The sequence below is a fragment of the Hippocampus zosterae genome, chromosome 15 (assembly GCF_025434085.1).
Source record: "Hippocampus zosterae strain Florida chromosome 15, ASM2543408v3, whole genome shotgun sequence".
Lineage (NCBI taxonomy): Eukaryota > Metazoa > Chordata > Actinopteri > Syngnathiformes > Syngnathidae > Hippocampus > Hippocampus zosterae.
Genome location: NC_067465.1, coordinates 8459102 through 8479129, shown reverse-complemented (window position 1 = coordinate 8479129; position 20028 = coordinate 8459102). Strand labels below are relative to the sequence as shown.

The following is a 20028-nucleotide window of genomic DNA, read 5'->3' as shown; positions in this document are numbered from 1 at the left end:
TCTCACCCGCTGGTGGAAGCAGACTTTGATTCTCAACTGCTTCAAACAAGGAGGCGTGTGTAGGAATAGTCGTTTAGATTTATATTGTGATTGAGCGGCGCACGGGCAACAATAGTGCTGTGGTCCTGCCATTCTGCTGAATGTGCTGCTGCTGTTTTCGAAAAGGTGCTCCATTCGGTGTTTACTTTTGAACAATGACGCCGGCGTTATCATGTGCTTCCACTGGATGAAACTTTTTTTTTTTTGAAGCTCTGTCTTACTCACCACAGTGCTGTTGTCATGTAAATGAACACATTGTCCTGAAAATTTTGATTGATACAGCGGAGTAGCTTGCTAACGGTTACAGTCTTATTTGGCAATGCGTCCTGAAACTGAAACTGAAATTGCCTGTCTACTTCCTGAAACTGCTGTCACGTACCAGCAGGGGGCGCTACAAGATTTCTCTTGAACGACGTCATCTTTTATTTTGCCTTGATTGTCTTTCTTTCATCCTCTCCAGTCTAAAGTAACATTCTTTACATCTTATTGGGTTCACGTTTTTCAATAGGACAGGATTTTTATTTTATTTATGTATTTATTTTCTGGCTAAACTATTTTTGGATTTGTTTTAGGATTATTGAGGAATGTTTGCCCCCTTTTACTGGTTTACTTCACATGACTGCTAAGTACAAGATGTTTCACGTGCGAGGACGAATTCAAGGCAGTATTTGTATGTGACAAAGATGATTTTCTTGCATACGCTGATCTGATACAGTGTTGCATTTTTGTTCCACCCAATCGTCATTTGTAGTATTTTGGCTATACTTTTAATTTTTATGGCCTTTAAAAAAATATATTGTTAGCCCCGATAGCATAACCGCGAACCCCCCCCCCCCAAAAAAAAAATTTAACACACAACAGTCCCTTTACTTGTGTTTCAACCTGGATGACCTCGACCGAGAATTTACACAAACATAAATGTATCGCACGCAACGTGAATTAAAATTGCCCCTAATGAATTGTTTGAAAACAGTTTAAAAAGGTTACATGCACCTGCACTGAAATTAAAACTTCAACCCAATTGAACTGTACTAAACAAATATACTATAAGCTTTACGACATCATGTCCGAGCTCAGGTTGAAGTGGCGTGCTCCTTACTTTTGATGGCTCTGGTAAATGTTTTGGTTTGTCTTGGTCCGTTTGGAATGACAATGACAGTGACTTAAAAAGCAAAGACAAGCTACAGTACATTGGCTTTCAAAAAGACTGGCTTTGATCCTCCTTATAGAGGATGATGTCCTCTTCATCAGAATGCTATCATGTCACTCAATAGATTGTCGGAGCGAGTGGGATGTTGCGTCATTTTTTCATCTGGCGCCGTGGCTACGGAAATCCATCCGATCTGTAATCCATATAGACACGTTTGCAGTTAATGCTGACCTCCTAAACATTGTTGGCAATGATTAAGATGTACTCAACCAGCTGCTTTTATGCAGATCCGGCCAGATGGTCGCCACAGCTATAGTGTTGGGGTGAGGAGGAGGGTGGGGGGGGGGCATCTTATTTTCAAGCAAACTGTTTTCGAATTCATGCAGACAGACTGCCTGTAGATTTTGATCAGCAATCAAATGTGCTTGTTCATGATCCGTAAAATGTTTTAATTTCTCACTGCTGCTTTTTCGTTAGTCCCGGAATGGGTACATTTGCAATCATATCAATTCAGATCAGGAGTTTACTTTAGTTTGACATGACAAGGTGAATTTTAAAATGCACTGGAAACACAATGTCATGTGGCAGTGTTTGTAAATGTTTCCGCTTATATACACTGACATCGTTTTCAGTCATAAAAGGCTGCGAGTTATAATTTAAAAGACTTTTTTTTTAATTAATTTTTTTTGGGGGGTATTTGATGCACCACAGGAGCTTTCTGTTGCCTGGCAACCCGGTCAGCTCTCACTTTGATGTGGAAATTGGGGCCTATTCCATTTCACAGGATGTCCGTTTTCTGTGACTTTTCTAGTCTTTCTTTGTCTTTGTTGCAACCTGCTGCCGATGACACTTTTTGACAGTTGAAGCTCAGTGGCCACTTCCTCCCCTCTGAAAACATCCGGTTTGAAGCCTCACAATGAGAAAGTACTGTTGCTCAATTGGTCAGAGTTTTCAAAAGTGTGAACAGCTTAATTTAGAGGACTTTTTTTGTGGTCCTTTCGTGGTTCAAACACCAGTTTGGTACTTTTTGCCGTTCAGCTTCTTGTTCGAGAACAACAAGTTGGCCGAAATGTATTGAAACGTTGAACAGTTGGAATTGTGCATGCAAAGGTTTCTCCGGTTCCTTTGATGCATTAAGATGTAGATGCAGCTTTTTCAACATTTGATTTTCTTTTGGTTGGATTTCTAGTGCTGTAATTCATCCCTGTTAACCATCTTGTTTTTTTCCCATTGATTATTTTTCTTTGATCCTTTTAGTGCTGGCCAGGTTACGCTTTAAAAAAAAAAAAACATGATTCATATATATATATTTTTTTTAATTATTTTTCCCCCCTCAGTCGTCCTTGACGGCAGAAGTTTGTCTATTGATTAAATCTTTTGATACCAATAAGTTATTTAGGATTTACAGTATGTATTAGAAATGTTTTTTAAAATGGCGTCACCATTTTTCCGTTGCTGCACGCCTGTAGATGTCCAGTGCTCATTCGATTGGTGTGCAAAGTCGCCACCTGTATTGTTGTTGTTTTGTCACCCCCCCACCCCTTCCACCAGCTCCACTTGGATAGCATTCAGCTGCGTGCTGTGTGCGGCGGGCCTTTGCGTCACCCTTACTTTTCTCTTCCCTGAAGGCACCCCGATTGAGAAAATATTTTCACTCTGTCCCCATTTGCTGCCTCTGTGACTTTTTCGGTCCGTGTTGTCTTTAATGTGTAAAAAGCTTTCTATGGCTTTGGTTTCTCACATCGTGATTGTTTTTCAGTATCTTAACCCCCTTTTTGTTTTCAGAAATTGGTGCTGAAGTGGCAGCCGTAGTCCTCACTAACGACAATGAAGTGAATCGAATTGCAGGTAGTGGGCCTGGGGCCGCCCATTTGAATCTTAGGTGACAGTCTGCCTATGGGCTGCTTGGTGGTGGTGGTGGTTGATTTTCATGGAATATAAATCACTGCTAATTGAGTAACTCAAAACATCTCCTTCCTTGCACATTTCATCTCTCTTTTCATTTTCTCACCAAACATGGCTGTGTTCGTCCTAGGGCTGCCACAAACGATTATTTTAGTAATCGACTAATCAAATCACATCGTCAGCCCCCTAAAATAACTAAGTCATTTATTTATTTTTAAAAAACATGAATATTAACCACATTCTGATGACATGTATTAATAGTTTCATTTCAGGTGCATCAATTAATGATTTGTAAAACTACGGATGTAGCCAATGCTTCAGGCATTTAAAAAAAAATTTTTTTGCAAATCGCAGCATACTGCAACTTGTCTTATATAAACCATTATCCTCCATCTTCAAGTTTTAATTTTTTTTTAATTAATAAAAAATAAAATTATGGTTGTATATTCCATTTTTATTCCGTTTCCACCCAATTTGATACAATTTCATTTTATACAATTTTTTTGTTTTTTAAAGTACTGCCTGTAACGTTGATAACAAATGTTCGGTGCATTTAAACCTAGAACAAAAAAACTATGCATAGTTACACAGACGTACACCAATTACTATTACGAATACAAAATATCATGTAAAAATGTTTTAACGTCAATGGCCTTAAATGCCTTATTAGTTTAGTTTTTACATTTACGAGACTGCTACCATCGGAGTCAATTTGGGTTTAAGACAACAAAACAAAAAACTAAATGAGAGGGGACAAAAAATCTCCACAAAAATGAAGTTTTCGATGTACAATGACGCTTAGCCATGATAGCATTAGCATACTACAGTTATGGGAGAAGTAGGCGTAACTTCTCCAGTGACATCACGACTAGCCCGGATCAACACGACTGCGCGTGTGCGTCACAGAAAATTGAAGACAGGGCGGCGGGAGTCACAGATGCCGTTTTGGAGAGATGAAACATAACTGCAAAAATAATCCCAACTAGTCGACGATTTAAATTGTCAATGCTTTCGGTCGTCGAAGTCGTCATGATTAATCGACTAGCCTCTGCAGCCCTAGTTCGTTCCCATCTTCATGAATTGCTCAACACAAAGCTGCAATAATATCCAAAGTACCATGAGTGTGCTTGTGGATTTAAGGCAGTTTCCATTTTGTCTGACTTTGCATATATAATGGGCTATTTACAATCCAGTCTCTTGGGAATAAATCTACTAATCCATCTTTCTCCTTCCCGCGCACTTGCTGGGTTCCCTAAGCGTTATTTCAAGTTAAAATGCCTCTGCCAAGTATTGACCTCAAACGCTGCTAACTAACCCTTTTGTGTTTCAGAGCTGGAAACGGATCTCTCCGTGGGACAAATAGTAGGCTCAGGTACATCTGCAGCTCTGCCCAGTGAACCTTTTTTCCATTTTTCATTTTATTATTCCCCCCCTCCCCCATTCCTTTTCCTTCTCCTCCCAATTAAAAACAAAACAAAACCAAACAATTGAAGAGCCTTCATTGAAAAAGTCAGTCCCGTGAAAAAGGCACAGCTGAATTGATCATCCACTAACACACACACACACACACACACACACACAACGTTTATAACTATACCCACATGATAAGATTAACCTTTTATTCAATATTTTATGAGATTAGGTATTCGATCCCAATAGTGAAATGTACAGTGTGTGTCGTGCCTGTGACTTCCCATTCCCCGAGTTGCATTGTAATGAAATACTGCCCTCTGCTGGCTAGGACATGAAGCTGTAAAACGCAGTCTGGCTGTATGACTGCGTTTTAGTGTATTGGATTTCAATGATCCTTTTGTCCAATACTACGGCTTTATTTGCACAGTGTAATGTCCCACACTCACACTTGTCCCCCTGGTAGTTTTAGTAGATGTCGTCGTCGTCTTCCACGGCAGTGCTTGGATCCTGCCCTAATGAGCTGTCGTGCTTTCCCATTTTTGCTTGTCTTTATCTTTCTCCTTCAGCTTCTCTGTGAAGACGAGCTCCACAACCACAGGCGTAATGCTCTCTGTGCTTTGTACTTCCCACTAATGCTTATCTTATTCATGCATTATATCCTCTAGAGCTGTCAGCCTCATGAGAAAGTTGTATTTGGTCATATGATATGATTGCACATGAGCTGTATCCCACCGTAGGACCCCCGGGGGGGGGGTGATGCATTGGTTTCAGATGTCTATCAGCGGTGTCCACCACCACACATTTATTTTATTTCCACGCGAAACTTTTAGTTGGATCATTTTTGATCAATCTTGTGTGTATTTGTAACGATAAAAATCCTGATTACAGTTAAGGACTAACAGTTTTGTTTGAGCTGATACTCTCAAGAACCTGATTATTTGTGGCACAAGCAGTATCATCATAAATTGGATGATGCCCGGTGGGATACATTGTGGTCATATAAAGCCGGCCGCACACCAAAGCAACGCTGCTGAACTTGACTTAACCGCCGTCTTAGGTTAGATAGTTGTGGATGGTTTTTTTTAAAAAAAGCAAAGCGTTAGGAGTCTCAACACAGATGCCCATGAGCTTTCAGAGCAAAAAAAAAAAAGGTTTCTGGGCCGAGCTGGCCACCGCCAGCTTGGTTATATCAATATTGGGCCTTTATTTTTGCTAGACAGGTCTAAATTTTGGATTTCCTTCCTTTTTTCCAGGGTCCAATATATTTTCCTTGACATACACGTTAATATCTGACCATGTTTTCTTCACCTAAGCCCAAATGTTGTTTCCTGATAGGCATCTGTGCAAGGGTCAATCAGCTAATGTGCGGCATGGGGTCGGCGACTGTATTATTATTATTATTTTTTTTTTATCACGGTAATCCAGTTCAGTTGCTTTTGGCTGCCTCGCTCGGTGTGCGGCAGGCTTGAGACCATGCCTCTGTAGTTAATGTCTCCATTTTCATGACATCATAAATGTAGGGTGTTCCTCAAAATGTACACACACTTGATTAATTGATTAATTTTGAATGAATTTAAATATTTTAACCATTTGGAAACTGTATTGACAATTTAAATCTTTGAACTAATGGGACTTATCCCCAAATTTTTGCCGTGAGTTTATGAATGTAGTTGAAGTACAAAGTCCCGGAGTTGAGCATGCCTGAAGTCGGGGAGAACAGATATCACTTTGAAATGTAATCATCAGTTTAGAATCTGTTTCATTTTGAAACTAAAAATGGATTTCAGTGGTTCAAAATGTGAATACGTTTTTTTCTGGGACACCCTTTTTATTTATGGTACATGTTTTTTCTGTTTTCCAATGTCTTCGAAACGGCTTTGCCCTCAACCCATAGCAGGCACCTATTGGCCGCCGCTTCGGTTGTCCATAGGTGATCGCTAACTCTTTTTCATTTTTCCTCACTTTATTTTTAGACTCAACAGATTGTTTTGGCTGGCTTCTCCCTAACCTTGCTCGTTTGTCTTAATCCCTTTTAAACGCTGTTGGTCTACAACTACAACCGCTGCTGGTAGACAATGCGTATCCAATCAGACGTGTCACTCCACACGAATGAAAGATAATTTTCCACCTTTTATTTTTGTCTTTCTCTTGCAGTGTATGACAAGCAGGGCTTTTTGCTACAGTTGGACACAAAATTGTAAGTATATCTTTTTTTATTTTTATTCGTTGAGTGTCCAAGTTGCTAACACGTGGTTTCGTTGTGTCATGCAGCTCCGATTGATAATTACACTTAGTTATCTGGCTCCACAGAGTCGACGTTACCGTATCTTTAACAAGTTAATGCAAACTCCACACCTACACATTCAGAGTTTTTTTTTCCTTTTTGTCAGTTCTCTCTCGCTGTTTATTTGAACTCGATTCGCAGACTCCATCGTTATTTATGATTCTGCTGTTAATCTGGTGGTATTAGTTTTACCACTGCCATCGTGATTATTTGCACAAGGCTTCTCTGCTTTGTCTTGCCGCGCGTTTGGCACATTGACCTGTTGGAATTCTTCAACTTCCTAAGGATCACTTAAGTGGATTGTTTGACAAGTTTGGTTTTGAGCGTTGGAAACATGTCAGCGTAATTAATAATCGTCAATCACCGGAGGACTGATGAATCTGTGCTTCCGCTCTTTTTATTTACAGGCCACCGGAGTTGGCGTACAAGTATGGCAATCTCAGTGAAGGCGTGTGCAAGCCGGGCTATGCGGGCGCCAAGATGACAAGCATCTATCCAAAGTGAGAGATTGCCTTTTTCACATTTAACACAAAAGTTGTCTTTTATTCAAATCAAATGTGCCGATCACTACCGATGTGTAAGAAGTTTGATTAAAATGTCAAGATTTTTCATTTTTAGCTAATTGATGGGGAAAAACAAAAAATTGTAGATATGAATACCCACATGTATGATGCCATTCACAGCCAACTGTGCCTGAAGGCTTTTGAAATAGACACAGAGAAACCCCCACATTCCTGTACAATCCCCCCCAGTTTCAGTCATGGGTCTATCATCTCGTTCCCAACCACAAAACTTGACTGTTGTCCTCATGATCCTCCTTTGACACAAAAGAATCATTGTCATTTGAACACAAGGTCCCTCATCTTTCTCCTATCAAATTTTGGATCTTCACAGACTTTCTCTGTGAGCTGCAGCAACCAACTTCCTGTCAATCATACCATGACTCATCACCCGCTTCCTTGTACCCTAACCACACAGTCGAGAGAAACGTTCACGGCCTTCTGTGATGTCATTGGTTCCTTTGATGAGGCTTAATGTTGCCCGTGCAGTTTGAACTTTAGGACATAGTGCCACTAGGATTCTTGGCACTAGGCTAATAAACGGCATATTTTCTGGGACTTTTCACCAATGTTATGACCAACATTCACATGCAGTGGACTATTGGGGGGTGGAGTTGTACATTAAAATAGTTTGTCTTTGAAATAAATGCACTTCAAAAAATACAATTGTTTTAACTAAATAAAAACACGTTTTACATTACTTTCAAAAATTGCTGCGATATTCTCAAATTGCTTATGAAGGTGCCATGATCATATATATTTTCCAGTAACCAAGGAAATGGCCGACTCCCATCTTAATGGGTTCAAATTTGTCACCAATACTAAGCGTTAGTGCACTTGCTTTTGTCACACCTGTTATGTTTGGATAGCATAATGAGGGCTTGACAGATCCTCCAGGCAAATGTCACAGTCGATTTTTGTTGGATTGAGCTGCAGCGTTTGATACGGTGGACCATAGCATTCTGCTAGCTTGTTTACAGCACCCGGTGGGCATTAGTGGGCGGACACCAGAGTGGATCCTATTTGGCTGACAGGACTTTTTGTGTTCGCCTAGGTTGCTCTGAGTCCCGCTCTGCCTAATGGTGTTACACAGGGTTTGATTTTGGGGCCCCTGCTGTTTTCACTGCATTCAAGTATTTTATTCCACTGTTGTGCAGATGACAGTTAGATCTATGTTGCCCTGAGCAAAAAGATTTGGGAGCCGAGCTAAAAGCTGGAACCTCCAACTGAGCTCACAGGACCCTTTTTGAAGTATCTGATGGGAGAGGTTTTACTCACAAAGAATCACACGGCACAACCTCGCATCCGTTGCATATATAAGCTAGATTTTTGTTGCTTCACGAGCCTCTTCGTTACAAGAGCTTTTGGATTCTGTGTGCAATTACAAACTCCTTTTAAGGGAGAGGCGTCAACTGTTTGCAGATTTTCGCTATGCGCAGCAGGGCCCAACCATGTGGGTTGACTTCATTCTAGCTTAAAATCGGCCATAATCAGAGTGATATTATTGAATAATATTGCCTTTAAAATAAAATATGAAATGGAAAGTACCAGTATATGAATTGGATGTCTTGTCCGTGTTTATAAACTACCGACTCAAACGTTGTAAATTTCTCCTTCAGATGAAATGCTTCCGTTAAATTAAAGCTTAGCTTAACAAGACAGACAAAGCACTATTGTGTTAACATGTCCTTCGTGGTAATGACTTGCTCTAATCAGCCACACATGTCTCACATCAAAGTTATGCACGACGCAGAACCGCCGACAGGAGCTCATTGATTATGACTGCATTCAACCCATCTGCACATGGGTCAATGTGCACAATTAGTCTAAACCCGCACACTGTCTACATTTGTCTTGGGCTAAACGAACACAGTTCGACACATTTTAATGAATACTCTATTGTTTGAAAGGTTAGAAAAAAAATAATAAAAGGACTATTTTCAAATGTTGTTATTATTATTATTTTTTCAGTGAGATTAATCGAAATGTTCCGGCGCTTTGTGAAAATAGGTGTGGCGGATAGTTCAGCTGTTCGGGAAGAAAAACATAACCGTCAATAGACGAGTCCATGGCCTCTCCTTCTAATCTTCCGTTGTTTCCTCTAAGTTTGTCTTCTGACGCTCTGACCCTTTACAGTCCAATTAATTCTCCGCACCTGCCACCGCACAGTTTCACCACAAACTGTTTGCACCACAGCGCTTAATCAAGTGTTGCCACTGAACTTGAAGTGACACGGTTATGAAAATATTGCCAGTGAGAGATGGCTTTTGCAAAGGAAATGAAGACAATGTGTTGTAGCCTCTTGGCTGTTTTGGGAGCCCTCCCTTTTTCACAACAAGTGCCCCCCCCCTCACCCTCTGTGTCTGCTTGTCAGTGACAGACTGTTGGTCCGGCATAAGTGATTTGCACGGGTCCTGTTTAATTTACAGGTCTGATGGGTTCATGAAAACCCTCCCCATTTGTTTTGCTATGACCAAATTCTCACATGCATGCGCTGCTGTCCGGAAACGTCAAGAGGGCTGCTGCTTGTCCTCTCTTAATCGACCTCTCAGGCTCGCCCGCTTTGAAGCCGGAGCGTAATGACGCTATCTAAAGACAGATTAGAAAAAGGGACTAGGTTGAAGTTGCAAGGCTTTCCTCTTAATTTCTGCCATGTTTGGTTATTGTGCCGCTGAGCTCCAAATACCGTCGTTCTTATGACACCCTCCCCCCAACCCCAGCCTTCTCGTTTTCTTCAAGACAACGCATAATCTTGCACTGTAGTGTCTGTATGAGCTTTACTTAGCTGTATACACTCGCTACAGTCTCGGGTCTTGCGCCAGTGTGGATGATGGAAAGTCTTTTGGAGGATTTCCTGTCAGGGCATCAGTCAGCTGGACAATCTGCGGTTTCTTTCTGAGAGTTTGGGAACGATCTCACACTACTGTCGATAATACATTTGTAGCGCTCAATCGGTGCTCCTTCTGTTCCTCCCTTCGACGACTGTGCAAGTAGTGGTACTGGGGTTGGTGTGTTGCCCACTACAAAATAAAAAAAAAAGTTAAACTAAGCAGGAATCATCAAAATGACTTGTAAATGTCACTGAGATGTTGAAACAAACAATAACAAAATAAGTTTTGGCGCGCCATCTGTTCCCTTCCCTGGTTTCCCAACACCAGCAGGAGGTCAAATAAACACACATCCATCCTGCAGCTCCAATGAAAAAGGTGACCCGTATCTCAGCAGTCTCATTTCGGGTGTGACTCTCAGGAAATGGCTGCCTTTGATTCCCCCCCCCCAAACCATCAATTTGTCATCGAGGGACAAATACAGACACGCAGGATAAGAGAGAAGCGATCGTGGAATTTACAGGTCACGTCGTTAATTAAAAACATTGGCCTCAAGGTCTGTTTTATTTTACTATTATGTGCTTGCTTTCATGGTGCTCTTTAGACAGGAGGCGAAGTGTGTTTGGGTTGATTCACGGTGAAGTAAACGATCCAGATAGGATATGTTTCTTGCTGGAATAAGTTCAGGTTCATCGGAGCAAATTAACTCATCCGCTGCGCTTTTCCTTCCTCCCTTGTCTCACTTAAAGGTTCACAAAAGCAGCGCCCATGTTTCTTGACCAAAACTTCAAACGTCTCGCAAAAGTCAGCAATTACTTGCCTCCTTTCGGATTCAAAACACAAGGTAAGAAATATTCATTGTTTTTGGCCTCCCTTTGTGCCCGCTATTGTATCGTTCATGAATAGTTTGTTCCCAAAGCTGGTCCCCGATGGAGATGATATCTCACTCCCCTTTTTAGTTTCGCTGCTGTTTTATTTTCAACCATCTGAGTGAGATCTTTGAGTTGAAATACGCTTTGCGTTCAAAAGAAGAGCTGACCTCATCCGCCGCCTATCTAGATATCACTGAATCGAGTCCGATAATGACAGCGAAATGCTTGGAAAGTTTCCGATACAAAGCCTCTTTACGATGACATTGGCTCAGAGGACAAAACTTTCCACAGGCCTCGGTTTTATGTGCTTCGAAGCATTGGTACAATGAATGCAATCTTTGTGCAATCCACAAACTGTGCTTATCAGTTGGGCACTCTCTGTGTAAGCTTTACACCTGGCCTCTCTTTTTTCTCTGCGGAACACGATGGCAGTCGGGTTACCCTCTTTCGTGGTTGTCGGGTGCGGGCGTTAACAAGCGTGTCTTGAATAGAATGCTGCACGGTTTCAAGGGTGATGTAACGATTGACTTGAGCCCCGATTTGATTCGCCCAGTTTGATTTTTTTTTTTTTTTTTAAACAAAATGCATCACTCAATTTATAACCAGAATATGGTTTTAACGTTAACATCTGCATTTTGTTCTTGTTTCAAGCAGTGGCTTTTTTTTACAGTAACTATAAAAACTTGAAAATGAACCAATAATTTTGACGGTTTCACTACATTTTTGTATTATCAGTGCTTTGTTAGTGCCACAACTAAACATGAAAATATACAATAGAGTTGACTTTTATCATTAACTCATTCACTCCCAAAGACGTTTTTATGTCTTTTCAGACTTGGTCTAGAAGTGGCTGCTACTGAATGAGTTAAAAATTATTTTGCGATCAAAATTTCAATCGATATATATTAAGCATTTTAAATTGATTTTCGATGAATAGTTATATCCCTAAGTTTCAATATAACGAAAGATGCACTCTCAACAGTTTTTCTATGCTTAGAATTTCTATGTACTGTGTTTTCCATACTACAAGGTACACCTTAAAAACATTCAATTTTCTCAAAAGCTGACAGCGGGCCCTATAATCCGATGCACCTTATATATGGATCAATATTCTGATTTCTTAGATGTAGTTTTTAAAAAAAGTTCTGTAAAGCGCTTTGTTACAGCCGCAGTGGTTGTGAAAGCTCTATATAAATTAAAGCTGTATTGTATTCCCTTGAGTGTAGCTCCACCTAGTGGATGCATAACGCAACCACAGCCGCTATTGTAGCTTTTATTCTATGCGCCTTAGAATGAGGTGCGCTCAATATCTGAAAAAGTTTTAAAATAGGACATTCGTTCAAGGTGCGCCTGATAGTCCGAAGCACCTTATACTGCAGAAAATACGGTATTCAATATATCTGTTCATCAATCGTGAACCAGTGACGTATAAGGTGGCGGGCAGATCAACAAAATCCTGTTCCATTTGATTGCAGAAGTTGCACCAAACCTACCATAGTCACCTGCTGCTGTTCATTCACACGCAGAATAAATACCTTCCTGTGAGTATGTCGGCTTTATGTTCAATTAAACGGGCCCGGATTTCAAACGGCTGTCTTTACTCAATCAAGGATGAGAAACGTTTTCACGTCGTCTATTTGAAATGTGAAAATATTGTGTTCTGGGCGCACATGATAACTCGTAATGTGGCTCAGTCGTGTCTGTGACCTCCACTTGCCCGTATGCACTTTGACGCAACGTCTGGGCATGCTCCTTATGACATGTTCAAATAAACAGTTCCTACATAATGAAGTACCTGCATTTCATGAATTGTCCTAAAGCTCTGCAGTGTTACGGCTGTTGGATGATGCAGCCAGATGGAATGCACTCACTCGCTTGGTGTTTTTGGCTGTCGGAGTACGATGTTAACGGTAGCCGTGGCGTTATGTCACGCTGCAATTTAAGTGAACTGACTCTGACTTTGCATCTAGCCCACATTTGGCTCGAATAGAGTCCGGCTCACCCACAAAATTGAATCGCAAATGGACGGATAACTATTGAAAAAGCATTTGGGAGATTTCTGTTGTCAACATTTGTGTTGCGTCAGAAGACCCACAAAAACACTTTGCTGTGTTGATGTATTATACTGTTGAAGCCGCGGTACTTCGAGCAAGAAGTCCGTGTTTTACGTATCGCCCGATACCTCCGATACTCCTCCTCTTTGTTGCCATGAAAGCGTTTTATAATTCAAGCGCCGTGTTGTGGCCATTTGTCTCTGCCTGTGTCATGACACGTACTCGACGGAAATGTTTACAGTCGGGTATTTGCAACGATTGTCATAGCTATCATGTCTTCCCCTGTGGAAAGCGAATCTTACCCGTTGAGATTTGTCACGATGACCTGCTTGGATCCAGGTGTGGTCCTTAAGCATGTGTTTATGCTGCTCAAGGGTGATGCTTGATGCCAGACATCGGCACCACATCCAAACAATGGCGCCGCGGTGCTTTTCTTTCTTGCCGTCAGCGGGTTAATCATTTTGCTAGTGAAAGGGATTGTGTAACGTCGAAAACACTTTGGAGAGACTCCCTGGATTCCTTTATCGTAATAAAGCCATTCTTTCTTCATGCTTTTTTTTTTGTGACCAAAACAACATCGGGTGTTTGATGCCTGTATGGTGACAGTGAATTCAACTCATTCAACAACCTGCACCAGTTTGGAAGATGGCGAACAATTCTTCTTCTTCTTCAAAAAAATAGAGGCATGATGCTGTTTATTGCCGCTTTGAGTTGAAGTTTACTGTCGAACTAAACAAAGCAAAGAACTGCACGTTGTGTATTGAAAGCAACCGCATAACTTTGCTTGCCCAAGTAAACAAACAACGCAAAATTTGACGGGCTAGCGGACCCTTTAAGCAATGGATATTTGAACAAAAAGGGTGGGACAAATGTAGACAGAATACCATATCCACTGCACAGTTCTTGATGCGCTGCAAAGAATAACGAATCATTCTGCAGCTTGTTGGAAAAGCTGTGACTGTCGCCTTGTGTATGCATGTTTGCAAAAATGCTGAGGTGGCGTGCACAACAGGAGGAGCGGCACAATGTCCATTAAGTTAAGTTGAAGTTTAAAAAAAATGTGGCTAAAACTGTTCAGTTCTTTATAATCCATTTAATGTCATGACATAAATACAGATTGGGGAATATATTTTTTTAATTAATTTCAATGTAGAAAGATGATTTGAGATAGGACTGCTTTGAGTTACAAGTGCAGTCATGGAGTGAATTCAATTCGTATCTCAAAGTGCCAATGTTTTTTGTTTTTTTCCCAACTCTAATCGACTTTCGGATATGACGGATGAAAAGAACTTATCGGTGCGAGGGGCCTAAACATGGTCAGCAGGAGAAGGTCATACATTGAACGTGCCTTGCTGAAAACATGACACTTGCACAAAATGCCGTCGAACATGGCCGGTGTGTTCGCTCTGACTAAACATCCCCTTTTGCCTCACCCTGCTGTCACAGGGGTTCTCGCCATGCAGGGAGATGAGCTCAATATCGGACCACTTAACTCGCACGTGTTTGAAAACGGCATTCCTCCCCGCGTGCTTTTAGGGAGCGTTTCGACAAAGTACATCGACCCACATACCTTTCTGAACCCTACATATCATTGTCTCCTCGGTTCACTTCTCTCAAGAACTCAGCCCCCCAACCCTCTATTTCTGACGGTTGATTTGGTCACTCCTTATCTGCTCATTGAATAAACGGAGAGAGGTGTTCTCTGCTCCGGCTGTGCTTGAGACCACCTAGTTTGCTCTACCTGTCGTGGTATGTAAAGTCCTGTTGGCATTTTGTTGAGTCTTTCAAGGCAGATGAGAGAACGCTTTATATCTGCTGACCCAGTTGCTATAATAATAATAATACATTTTATTTATGTTTTTTGTATTCATGATTGCTTTTTTCCCCCTTTCCTCCACAGAAAGGATCATTGACAGCATTTTAACAACCACCAAAAACTTTGGACTAGGAGATGAATTGGACAGGTAAATTACTCACTTCAAAAACGACGGATCTTTTCATTGAATCTCGGCTACTAATCCTTGCTTTCTACATTTTAGTCTCAACTGTAAAAAATGCATCATCGTGGGCAACGGCGGTATCCTGTCCAACAAGTCTCTGGGCTCACGTATCGATGACTATGACGTCGTGGTCAGGTGAGACACGCAACAAGTCACTCTAGCATGTCGCTCTTAATTTGAAAAGCTTTATTTGAACGCCTGTAGGTCAACTATACGTTCTCGCTTAATTGTAAGCAACAACCATATGAAAGGACACTTTGATTCGCTCCTCTTCCACCTATAACTGCTTCAAACAACAAAGTGTGTGCAGAAAACGTGGTTGAGATTGCTCGACGGTCTGTGTCTTACGTGTTGTGTTGTATCATTTTGTCATTTTATGTGAACCGTTCTTTTGATGGCGGCGCCGGCACCCGCAGCGGCTCCTCTCTCACTGCTGTGGTTGAGAGGAAAGTCATTTTATCTGTGCTGTATGTTGCACATGTAGCACATTTGACAATAAAGTTGACTTGAACTGTATCTCATCGAGCAGACCCCCCCCCCCCCATTACACCAACAAATGTGACACCTGCCGTCTAAAAATTAGACATTGTGTCTTATGCTCAACTGACTATTTGCATCCAAAGCTCATCGTGACATATGCCATTTATATTCCAGATTGAATGAAGCCCCGGTGGCTGGTTATGGGAAGGATGTAGGGACCAAAACCACAATAAGAATTACCTACCCAGAGGGCGCCATCCAGAAGCCGGAACACTACGAAAAGGATTCACTTTTTGTTTTGACTGCTTTCAAGCCATTGGACTTCAAGTGGCTTCGACAGATGGTCTTCAAGGAGAGACTGGTAAGAACATAGTTGTGAATTTCAGGCCTTTTGCCTTCCCGCCGTTAGATGGGCAATGTGAAAGGCACTTTCGACACAAAGGTTCAGCGAACAGATTGTTAATTGCGTGCCAAACAATTTCCTTTTCAATAATATAAAGTGCTTCACCATTGTTATCTCACTATATTTGTATTTATGTCCCATCATTTCCCCTGTTAGACCAGCACAGGATTATGCTGCTGCGTTATGTTCTCCTTTTAGCAAAACGTAGCAGCCTAACCTCCCGTTACATTCTGTCCATTCCTTCAACTGGAAAATTCTTAAGCGGACATCTTGAATGTTAACACGATCGTGGAGATGTATTAGATGGTTTACATTTTCAAGAAAGATCACTTGAGGGATTACAAAAAAAAAACAATGGCAAGCATGCAGGCCTTTCTCTTCTCCCTCTAGTAATAGCTGATTTTTCAGATTTGTGAAATGCTCTAAATGGTCTTGACTGAGCGTATTGTGTCCTTATCGCTTTGACTTATATCAGACAATTCCCTTTTTCAATGGCCTCATCTCCGCCCTATTCACGCTCACTCGAAAGCTGTCTGGAACATTCCGAATATCTCTACAACTGAGATTATTTCAAGGCTCGGCAGTGGACAATGGACTGCTTCACAAAATCTTATTAAAATTATATCGGCGCCAAAGGGACTAACGCATTGATGCTGTCCCAATAAAAAGCAGCAGTCTTCAGACTCGGAAGCCGTTTTTTTTTTTTTTTTTTTAATCGGAGGAGGGGGGAAAAGGCACACACAACATTTGGAAATGTTATATATATATTCACTAATCCAAAGAGGTCCACTGTGGGTCTTGTAGCCAGATATGAGAAACCTGATTTCACCTTCAGAGAGGTTGTGTGACTTTGAACATTGCTTATAATGGTCATGACGAAGGCAAGGACCAAAAATTATTCAATACTCTACGTATTGTATGAAAGAATTAGCGTGATGGATGGAAAGGGGCACGGGGTAGTTTAAGATGTGTGCCAAAGTCAAAAGAGATGTCATGCGATAACAGTGCAGTGCGTTGTTCTGGTCATGCAAAATGGAAGAAACCAGCTTGGTTGTTTGGACACATAGACGGTGTAAAAGCCTGCCCGGCAGAATGGATCTGGCCTCTAGATTTCAACTCTGCAGTCTTGGAGATACTAAACGAGAATATTTTTCATCAGGTTGTGCCTCGTCACGGTGATGAGCGTATGGAAGAAAAACACATGACAGATCCTCCTATTTCCTGTATCATACCCTTTTACAAATTACAGTACTTATCTAAGTGAGTGCTTTATGGAAGTGGTATTTACAACTCATATTTTTAATGTGTCCTAATACACATATAGAACCTCCTGTCAACTCATAAGGCGTATCCAATTGGTTATTTATTTATTTATTTTATTTATTTTTTATTTTTTGTCACGCTTAATGTGTGCTAAATATGTTGTAGCTTGAATCGAGCCAGTGGGACCTTTTTTCCAAAACAAAACTTGTTGCTGTGGCAACAATATCGGTTGACAATCCAAAGTGGCTTTTCAGTCCTAGCGCTGGTTTTAAAGCAATTGTAGTCTCGTTAAAGGACTTTTATCCCGGCTTTATTTAACCTGACTCACGCCTAACCCTCGCTAATACATTGGAAACGTAAACACAAGGAGATGCTATTGTGCGTATGCGCGTGTCCTGCGTGCCCCTCGTTCACACGTTTTCATACATATCTAGCAGTAATGCGTAATTCGTTAAACCAGATACAGTCTCCGTTTGCAGCACACCGCTCAGTTGCTTGGTGTGCAAAGAGTCGCGAACTTAGAAAACCGAAGTTTGACTGTATTTTTTTTTTTTAACGTCTTTGTTATCGACCAAATGGCATTTCGACCAGAAAATTTGAGATTTTTATGCCTCGGATTACGACCGAAAACCGGTTTTCGACCAAACTGAGCAAACGCAAATATGCCACTCACCTTCCTTAAACGAGGAAGTGACGCTTCCTTGTCTAACGTTCATTGTGAGTGGACATGTTTGTTGTGATTTACGCAAATCTGATGTTTTTTTTTGTTGTTTGTTTTTTTCTGCATAGTGTCTTCGCCCCTAATCATGGGCTAATAAAATAGTTTTTGTTTTCGAAGAAATCACTTTTCGAACAGCCTTCTGGACAAGATTCTGGTCGAAAACCCGAGGTATGCCTGGAGTTCACTTCAGTAGCAGTTGGCCCCGTTGCTCGGTGTGCGGCGGGCCTTAGCATACGTATTATGAACCATTTTTGTTGGAAAATAACCATCTGAAAAGGGTTTAGAGGGTGGGTCTGGGAATGTATAAAATATGCTCCCAGTGAAACGCCAACGAGCATCCCTCCATTTGCTCTTTTCATTTTGCCTTTTAGAGAGAGAGCTTTCATGCAACTTTGTTGTTTTTTACTTTGCAAAACCTTTAGAATAACAGCTAGAGGGGATGTATGGGGCCTTTTCAATCTCTACAGGGCTTATGAAAGCTACTGCAGGCCCCATTTATTCTTTTTTACATTTTTTTTACAAAGGATGGTGCATTCTGTACAACGCAGCATCGTCCGTTGTCTGATTTAGCCGCTGGTCAGTGAGGTCTGCTGTGGCATCCTCTCGGATGACTTCACAAAATGAGAGTTTCTGAGGCAATCGTACAATCTTTGATTCTGTGTGACCCCTCTGCCCAACCCACCAACACAATTCACTCGCATGACATTAGTTTGAATAGGTTCAAAAAAACCCGAACCAAAACCAAAAAACATGAATTACTCCTTCAGTAGGCTTTATTTGGACAACCCGATGTGCCTCTTGCCTACTGGTACCCTTCATATTTTTCATTTCGCTCTGTCGTCTGACCCCACGTGTGCCGCAGCCGGGTTGATTGGTGTTTACACGAGCGATAACAATCACCAAAATCATGTTTGTCTATTTCAGATTTTTTTTTTTCCTTTCAGCGTTACCCACAGTGCACATTTGCGGTTCACGCGCCGATAGCCACAGTTGTTTGTATCCACGGTCACGTTTTTAAACGGAATCGGAGCAGGAAGGTGAAAGTTTGGTGTTCTGTCGCTTTTTAAACAAAATGTAACGCCCTTCTATTTGATTGAAAGCATACATTACGAATTCTTTCATTTCCCCGCCCCCTTTTGGATGTCACTCATTATTATGTGTACTTCAAAAAGCACTCGCTGAACAAGCCAAATGAGATGAGAATTGAGTCAAGTCATTTCATTGATGGCATCCTCAAACTTTTTTCAGCACAGTACTGCCCTCATCGTTTCTCTGTGCCGCTGAGGAGTTCCGTGTCAAAACATATTTCGAATGAATTCAAAACGAATGAACCGTGCAATCAAATTTGTTTATTTGCCACGACGTATTCTCGGTGGGTGATGTCACTTTTTGGCAGCGAACTGGTTCAGTCGCCGTTTTGAAGTGACACACGTCGTGATGTTGGTGAGCGTTTTGTACAACGTCTGCGCTGGATTAAGTTTTCTTGAGCACATAGATGTTACATGACAGAACAGTTTAGCGACAAGGACCGGAGCTTTAGTTTGCGCTGCCACCCTTTTTCCTCGGTGGGTGACACCGTACTTGTCCGTCACCATGCGTTTCTAGTTTAGACGTGTCTTGCGGGATACATTTTTCCCTTGCAAGCAGGTTTTTGCCAATCGGTCCCCCTGAACTTGGCTCGAACAACCTTCAAAGAGCTGTAATTGTGTTTGTTAGTACTTCAGTCTTTTTTTTTTTTTTTAACTGGCTTTAAATCCACCTTCCGGAATCCACTCCACCTCAATGTTCGGAACACTCCGTAGTAAACATCACCTCGTGCAACCACATCCTCAGACGGTAATTTTCCAAGACTGGGATTGCAAATTATACCATGGTGGCTTGTTAAGGAATTCAGGGGCATCTTCTTTATGTCACGTATGTAATCAGCTTATTCCAGAGAACCAAGTAAAAGTTTTTCCAAACCTTCTAGAAAACGCCTTTGGATTTGTTGGCACGTGAAAGCTGTGGCGACATTGACCCTTTTCCTTCATCCGTTATTTTTCCTTTGTGTCCTTTA

General features: G+C 41.3%; 1 protein-coding gene across 3 annotated transcripts in view; it reads left to right on the top strand.

Annotated features, from left to right (window-relative positions):
- The window catches only part of st3gal3b (ST3 beta-galactoside alpha-2,3-sialyltransferase 3b), a 34703-nt gene that overhangs the window by 3662 nt on the left and 11013 nt on the right, over positions 1-20028 (top strand). The window contains exons 3-10 of one of the 3 annotated variants that reach the window (XM_052088696.1): positions 2975-3037; positions 4425-4466; positions 6662-6704; positions 7199-7291; positions 10929-11023; positions 15006-15069; positions 15145-15240; positions 15760-15946. In XM_052088696.1, the coding sequence (XP_051944656.1) occupies positions 2975-3037; positions 4425-4466; positions 6662-6704; positions 7199-7291; positions 10929-11023; positions 15006-15069; positions 15145-15240; positions 15760-15946 (683 nt within the window). The remainder of the gene's footprint in view (positions 1-2974; positions 3038-4424; positions 4467-6661; positions 6705-7198; positions 7292-10928; positions 11024-15005; positions 15070-15144; positions 15241-15759; positions 15947-20028) is intronic. The other 2 variants (XM_052088697.1, XM_052088698.1) reach the window with 2 other exon arrangements.